At 40.9% G+C, this 8,282-nt stretch overlaps 1 protein-coding gene across 4 annotated transcripts in view; it reads right to left on the bottom strand.

Moving 5' to 3' along the window:
- Nucleotides 1-557: 557 nt before the first annotated feature.
- Nucleotides 558-8,282, bottom strand: part of nlgn1 (neuroligin 1) — a 243,145-nt gene continuing 235,420 nt past the window's right edge. For all 4 annotated transcript variants that reach the window (XM_027169793.2, XM_027169794.2, XM_047810386.1 and 1 more), the window contains 2 exons: nucleotides 5,669-6,458; nucleotides 558-5,107 (listed from right to left, as the gene is read on the bottom strand). In XM_027169793.2, coding sequence (XP_027025594.1) covers nucleotides 4,273-5,107; nucleotides 5,669-6,458 — 1,625 coding nt within the window. In that variant the 3' untranslated portion in view covers nucleotides 558-4,272. The remainder of the gene's footprint in view (nucleotides 5,108-5,668; nucleotides 6,459-8,282) is intronic.

Below are 8,282 nucleotides of genomic sequence, written 5' to 3'. Positions count from 1 at the left end.
GAAAAGCATTCTCAAGTATATTAAGACACGTGTTTTACATTGCATACAGGCTGCCACTGTTTCATCCATTTATCGTATGTCACTAGTGCTATTATGTTTTGGGCGTTTTTTGTACACTTACTCGCATTAACTCCAGAAGTAATGACACCCTTTCTGAAAATGAGCAGAAATTAATAAGCAAATTTATAACATGTGCCATGAGGAGAATTCATTTGAGTTTAAATTTGTGGACTTTTTTCAGGTACAGTAGGTGTCTTTGTTTGTTTGTTTGTTTGTTTGTTTGTAAAACAATACTGGTGCCCCCTCAATAAGAATTTGGTTTGCTGAAGCCTGCCTTGGCACGTGTGTGTGTGTGTGTGTGTGTGTGTGTGTGTGTGTGTGTGTGTGTGTGTGTGTGTGTGTGTGTGTGTGTGTGTGTGTGTGTGTGTGTGTGTGTGTGTGTGACAGAGAGAGACAGAGGGAAAGACAGAGAGAAACTGAGAGACCAAGAAGACAGTAGACAGAAACTTCTTTGTACCAAAAGTAAAAAAAAAAAAGAGTGGTATAAAATTCAGCTTAATAAAATCATTTATTGTGCTCCAGAAGAGTAAGTCCTATTTAACCAGAAATAAAGACAGAATGACAAATAATCTACATTACAACTGCCCTCTGATATGGTTCCCATGAACAGGCATTCTGATCATCCCTTTGAAGCTTAGATAGAACAAAAGGGAAAAAGAAAGACAAAAAAAAAATTAAATGGCACTCGATGTTGTAATACATTCAGTCATGAGGCTCATCCTGTTGATGGTGTGTGAGATCGAGCCCTGCAGCTCTCATCTGTAACTGATGTTTCCCAGCTCTCACCTTGGTCCTACATGCAAATATATGGGACAAATCCTCAAAGGAGCCCTCCTATGAACAGCTCATTAAATTTGAACGTCGCTCAAAGGGAGTCTCGTTTGGAAGGGAAGTTGGGGCAGGGCTTCTTTGCATATACATACCTGTATTGATTGAGAGAGTGTAGCTGTGTGATGGGCTTTAGTTAATGCTCCAGCTTATCCTGCACTGTATTTACTGTGCTGCTCAGCAGGAACGGAGTGGACAGGAATGCAGCAGGCCGGCTGAGTCCATGTTGTAGAAAGGAACATCTTGTTTGGGACCTTTGCTGTGTCACAGGTCAGCAGGGTTCTGGGACAACTATATAATTTTCTGTTAAATTTTTTTTTGTTAAGTCCTTTGTCCTTATCAAACACCCCCACCCCCCACCCCATCCTCTCACTGGCAGTGTGCCTGTGTGTCACTGTGACTTTTCTGAATAACCCATATCTCTCTGAACTCACAAGCACTTTAATTAATCACTCCTCACTGGCACCATATTAGTCATAGGGCTCTCAAATTTCGAATACGTTGAGGTTAATTGTGAAAGTGTGTGGTGGGGAGGACGAGTGGGCGGTATGTATGAGCAAACAATGATATGATGGTCTGGTGTAAAATGATTGAGATCAACGTGTTTCATGGAATAAGCCAATGGTTCATGTTATTAACTGATATGTTTGATATTCTTTGGCTTCCTGTTCCTTGAAAAAAATTAGAAAGCCAAACGACCTTTACATGTAAATCCTATGTAAAGCTGAATATGCAAAGACAAACTAAAGGAATTTAGGAAGTCAGTCAAACATTGTTTGAACACTGTAGCTGTTATTTTTAAGATTTTGAGCTGCTTAGAATCGGCACTAAAGCCAGTTACACAGCAGGTTGTCAACAATATGAACATAATTTGACAGTATTTTTGTCTCTTTAAGATCTGATAAAGAATTTGATCACTGACTGGCTTCGCCCAGCTTTGTACAATAACTGCATGATCTTTGCTACTAGGAACATCTGTTCATAACTTTGTTTTTCTCTACACATTTAATAAGCAGCTGTACTGTATATGACAGGATAACATGAAACTATGGCAATGGGGTTTTCTTCCATTTTTGCATGTGACAGTAACTGCTGTCAGAACCTAAGATATTTCAGACCATATGTGCCGTAGGAAATCATTCGAATCGATAAGCTTGGATAAAACGCTTTACCACATTGTACACAATTTGCATAGTTCAAAAAATCTCAATGCAAATGTCACTTGTACAAATTGTGGCTCCATGTCATGCATGTAAAGAGCAAACAGTCGCTTGTTGATTTGTCGCAGTGTGAATGTAGGGTAATATGTTGTGTCGTTGTGTAAAGGAGTTCTGAACTTTAATAAGAACTACAGCTGATTTATGGGATCAGCTGTCATACCGCCCACCGCCAGTGATCAACCGGATTAGATAGGACGCAGAGAGTCAGACGTTTCTTCAACCTCCTTCTCTATTTATACGCACACATAGAGGGAAATTTGGAGTGACAAAAGAGACTGAAGCAAAGCTGAATTTTAGACAGGTTACCCGGTTCTCCACAGTGCTATAACATGTTTATGTGGAGAAGCTGCATAGGGGCAAACTAAATACTGATTTCCTGTGGAGAACTGCTGACTAGAAGAACCTAGAAGTTCGTCTTGTTTTGAAAAAAAAAATAATAAAATTAAAAACACATCTATCTAAGAATGCCAGCAATGACTGAAGTACAGCCAAAAATATGACAGACATGCTAATCAACATGGGCAATGAATTTAAAGGCGTTTCCAATGATACTGATATAGTGTGGAAACTGATCCTCTACTAGTAAAGTTCAGTTAATTTTTTTTTTCCTTTTTATTTATTTTTTTTTTTCCCACCGCCACCTCAGCACCTGCTGTGATCAGATGCGGGCAAAAGAAGATGAGAGGGCCTTCAAATCTACACTGTCAGCAGAGCCTCCCTGCATCAGGGAAAAATTTATAAGCATTCATCTTTAAGTAGGGCTACAGCAGGGGACTCAATAAAAGAGTACGAGCAAAAGAAAATCAATGCAACCAATCACAATCCGGAGAACTAAAGTTATGCAGAATGATTCCCAGCAACTTCATTTCTTGGGGCTTCTGTTATGCAGGGGACTTCCTGATTTAAGTATGGCAAATAAATGAATCACATGATGAAGCTTATAAGTGGTCAAATAAAAATAAATAAACTTAATGTAATACAGCAACCCCAAACAAGCAAATTAAAGAAGAGAAAAATAAAAAAATACCATGATTATCCCACAAACGGGATCTCAAACAGCAAGTGACTCACCACTATTAAAAAGTTTTACCAAGACACATTGTACAAAACTAGTCCTTATAACCACGTTCACTCAATCTATTTGTGAATGCACTCTAAGTAGCATTGTGTCCCTGCCCCATCCCCCACGCTTTTCAGTTTCCCATCTCCGATCGGGAAGTGTTGCCTTTGTCCACGTCAACGTATTCCGATTTTGGTAGAATTCTGAGCCAATCAGAGTAGTATTTCCTCAAACAGATCCAATGGGAATATATTTTTTTTAATAAAGACTTAATCAGCAGAACAGCCACCAAGCAGATAAATTGTCATGCGCTTCGTGCTAAAAAATATCCAGCTTCCCATATTTTGTCCTCCAGTTCTCCATACAGACAGCACTTGTGTGATGAAGCCGTATCTGCCAGAAAACCAGTGACGTTCCCACCCCACTCGATGTACTGCTGGCAGATTCTCCAGTACTGATGCCCCAGAGTCAGAGCTTAAACAGCTTTGCGTACATATCTAGATATGTAAATAGATTCTATACAATAAAATTGTTCCCAAAAATAAATCCAGAAAAAAAAAGATTCCAAGACATTGTGCATATTCTTGAGAAGTTCTTGTCCACCCCTCTTTTTCCAGCAATGTGTAATTCTGTATCTTACAATGCCTCCGTCTATAGGAGAACACATGCCTAAATTAAGTAAGCAGCATCTCCTGTCCACTCCAGAGAGAGTACTCGACAATCGAGTGCCTCTGGAAAACAATATATTTCTTTCATTTACACAGGGCCTTCAACGTGCCCTCTTTTCCACAGCTTCTGAACTGTAACTGAATCAAACCATTCTTTCAAACCAACTTGTGATACTTCTATGTCAGGAAATAGACCAGGCATTGTCTATGATACCAGGATAAAAAAAAATCATCCATCTCTGTTTATTTTTTATTAAATCTGAAAGAGTTTAGCAATTTTCTCCTCATTTTACATTTCTATTATAAAATGGTCATTTTCCTCCGAATGGAGACAAAAGAAACGTCACGGTGTATTCCATGTTATGCAAAACGGTAAAAGCATAGATATGCTTCACCGAAACCTAAATCCTTTGAGTATATGTGTGCACATGTGTGGCTATACTCTAGTTGTGGAGTGCGAATGGGGATGTGGGTGGGGCAGTGTGTTGTTGTGCTGCACTCCCGCATAGCTGTTGAATGGATGCAATGGTCCAAGAGCGCTGGGCATGGTGCTGGGCAAGACGGTGATGGTGTTGGCGCTCATGAGTGGTACATCGTCTGGTGAGCGACGCATGGCTAAGGTGTAGTCAGGCGGACAGCTGCTCCTCAGGACAAGTGGGCACTCACGCTCTAGCTCTCCACGCTTCATCTGCAGTGACATGAGCTCCTCGTCGGGTACGGGTGCCAGTTGACTGGTGGCATTGGCACGCTGAGGGCTTCCTCGCCGATGTCCATCCTGCCGTCTCTTGTCCTTCTTGTAGTAGAGTGCAGCAAAGGCCAGTATGTTGAGAAAGAGCAAGGAAGCTCCAACGGCAATGGTGACGCTTAGCTCAGTCGAGTAGTCACGCTGCTCCACGAAAAACGGTTGGTTGTGGTTCGGGATTTGGCTTGTATCCTTTATCTCAGTGGGAAAAGGTGTGGGGAAGGGCCTCTTGGTGCTGGCTGGCATCTTCTTGGGACTCCTTGGTGTCTCGTCTGGCGCAGGCACCTTGGTGGTGGTGCTTGTGGATGAGACGACTTGTGTGATCTCGTTGAGGGTGTGTAAATGTGGGACTAGCTCGAGCCACAGGTTGACTTTGTTGGCACGGTAGTGCTCCTTAACACGAGGTTTCAAGCCAATGTGCAGATAAAGCTGCTCCTTCTGGTTGTACCTTGTCCATGCCACCTCCTCAAAGCGGTTGGGTTTGGTGTGTATGAACTTGGTGTCCTGTGGCACTGGTTGGTTGGGGTCACTGCAAGGTGAGAAGCCATGAACAATGAGTATGACATCACAATCATACTGCACAATACATAAAATATCTTTTCATCTCAGCCTGAAATATGACAGCAATTTATTGAGATCCTGCATGATATGACAGTGCAGTTTTCCAATCCATACAAAAGTCATCAGTGATCATACTGTATAGTCTCAATGGGCTTAAAGAAACACACTCAAATAAAGCTATGTTTAAAGGCAATGTAGCAAAATGTTAATGCTCTCCCATTCAACAGCACTGTCTTCCACTGATCTGCCCATGGTTTATTTAACAGGAAGCAGGGAAGAGAAACTGGAGAGTTGAGTTGATTTGATTTGAGGATGTCTTGTACTGAAAAGTAAAGCTAACACTACCTATTTTTCTAACCAAAATACTCTGTTACTAAGATCGTTGGACAATAAGACTTCATATCACAAAAAAATTCATATCACTCATACATCTGGAAAAATAAAATTGCTACATAGTGTATAGATACTGTGACTACATGAAAGCCTGCTTAAAATACCACTTAAACAATATAAACTTCTTTATACTCACCCCGTCTTAGCAAAGTTGGTCCAGTACGTCATGACCACAGCACTGAGCATCACATCATTCTTGGAAAAGTTGCAAGGAAAGAGCTCAGTGGGGCCGATCATCGGCAGGCCAAAGACATAAGGGATCTCATCTCCATGAGCTGCATCTGCCCACGCTGGCACCTGCTCCGTCTGGCAGTGGTGGTAGAAAGCATAAAAGTAAGTGGGCGATCCGAAGCTGGAGTGCAGGTCAGCCGTGGCCACAGCGGGTGCTACCCACTGGTGGTCTGTGAAAAGAGCCAACAACGTTTTCCTTCGGGTTTCTGGATTGTGGCGGTCGGCCCAGTCTGTGTACATGAACTTGATGGTCTCACGCAGCACATCCTTGCCCTCAGGATAGCCATATAAATCATCCACAAAGCTGGACACTGCATAGTCAAAGTCATTGGCCTGGACACCGCTGTCTCCGTCCACCACCAGCTCGACAAATTTGAGACCTTCACCCTGGTTTACACCCAACATGATATCGTAGTTGAGGAACTCGCCCTGCTCCATGAGAATCTGCGGGTCATCCGGGATCACGTCGCCGTCAATGACTGGGCCAAAGGCAATATGGTAACGGGCTGGCTGGATGTCCTGCTCCACCAACTCCTTGTAGTCTTTCTTCTGCAGGCACTCGACTAGTTCCATTGTGTCCTGATAGTCGCATCCCACCTTTCGGGCCAGCATGCGTGCGTATTTAGCTGGTTGGAAGCTCACTGCCCAGCTGGACAGAGCCGTGCCACTCTGAGCTATGGCTCTCTGGAACAAGCCTGGTTGAAGGGGACTATAGATTAATAACACTGATAACAAACAGAGAATTTAACAGAGAAAATGCACATACAGATGTAGCTTAACTACAACTCGTAAGCAGGCACATCCCATGCAATACAATTTCAAATAGTCGTAAAACACAACATCTTTGTTTTGACAGTGTTAATGAAAATGATAGCTTTTAGTACAAATGTTGAGGCAAAAACAATTAGTGGTTGTCATGGAAACTTCATGCAAATCAATTCATTCCAAGAGTGGATGTGTGCATCAGTGTGTGTTGTGTGTGTGTTACTTATTGTGTTAAACTTTTGGCAATATTTATGAGACAAAAATGTGAAACACCACAAATTCAACATGACATGGGGCATATAATGAGGGTGTGAATAATTAAATATGCATTTCTGAGTTTATTCCTGGTTTAACCAAACATGACTTTGTCTGCACAAATACTGAAAGTACTGTACCTGGCGACTGTGATACATGTTTTATAAAAAGGGACATAAAGTATAATGTTCTGTGTACTACTGTATTTCCCATTCAAGTACAATCACAATGCAGATTCTACTGATAAGATAAAATAAAGTTATACAACAAAAGTCAAGTGAATGATTTCTCCTAATGATATACACCGGCATGCTGATCCTACATACTGTACACCAACAGAACATCAGAAACACTCCTCTGTATAAACAAATGGTTTCAAAACAACTATCTTTTCCAGTTTTGTTATCTGTTGTACGGCAGTTGATGAAATCATTGTAATTGTGCAGGTCTGTAAATACGATTTTGCGGTTTAGCCAAAATATATTAAACTAGGCTCCATTGTTATCTAATTCAATTAAAATCACTTTGTGTCAAAACTCCTGTGGATTTCTGTCGTTGCTGATGGTTTAGAACTTTTATGAATAAAAACCAACAACATAAACATAATAATAATTTAACTCTTTGAAAAAAGAAAGAAAGGGAATAGTGAAGAAAAGTTATGTTTTAAGTTCAAATAAAACCAAATCAAACAAAACAAAATAAAATAATCCGTTCAATTCATATTGTATCTTAAACATATCAAAGGTTGTTGCTGTGTACACACACAAAAGAAAAAGTTATAGCAAACAATGCATGTTTTATTGTTCTTTCTTTCTTTCTTTCTTTCTTTCTTTCTTTCTTTCTTTCTTTCTTTCTTTCTTTCTTTCTTTCTTTCTTTGCAGTATTTTAACCACAACAATCATTTGAGTGATGTTAATCATGTAAAGATGTGTAAGAGTCTGGAGAGAAGAGAGAGAGATCTAATTTAATAATAATTATAGAAAAAAATAATCTAATATTATATTATTTATTATTTAAACACATAAGCTATATATAAACCTCTCCCCTCTCCCTCTCCCCCCCTCTCTTTCTCTCCCTACCCTCTCTCTCCCTCTCTCTCTGTTTCTCTCCCACCCTCTCTCTCCCTCTCTCTCTCTCCCTCTCTCTCTTTCTCTCCCTCCCTCTCTCTCCCTCTTTCTCCCTTTCTCCCCCTCTCTCTCTTTCCCCCTCTCTCTCTGAGAATGAGAGAGAGAGGGATAGAGAAAGAGTGAGAGAGGCAATAGTGGGTCTGCTCATGGACATATAAAAGGGCAGAAAGCAGTTTCTTCCGAATGTTACGCTGAGTAGTAGTTCACAAAAGATGTGGCTATTCTGTTCTCATGTGTCTCTGAAGATGTGCTCCCTGGTTATTAGCTGAAGGTATGATGGTATGATGGTGAAGGTAAAGGTGATGAAGGTGAGAGCTGGCTTGTAGATGGGAACTGGCCAAAACTAAATTAGGGGAAATGGGAGAAAAATAC

The sequence above is a fragment of the Tachysurus fulvidraco genome, chromosome 2 (assembly GCF_022655615.1).
Source record: "Tachysurus fulvidraco isolate hzauxx_2018 chromosome 2, HZAU_PFXX_2.0, whole genome shotgun sequence".
NCBI lineage: Eukaryota > Metazoa > Chordata > Actinopteri > Siluriformes > Bagridae > Tachysurus > Tachysurus fulvidraco.
Note: the sequence above shows the minus strand (reverse complement) of the source record. Positions and strands in the feature narration are given on the sequence as shown.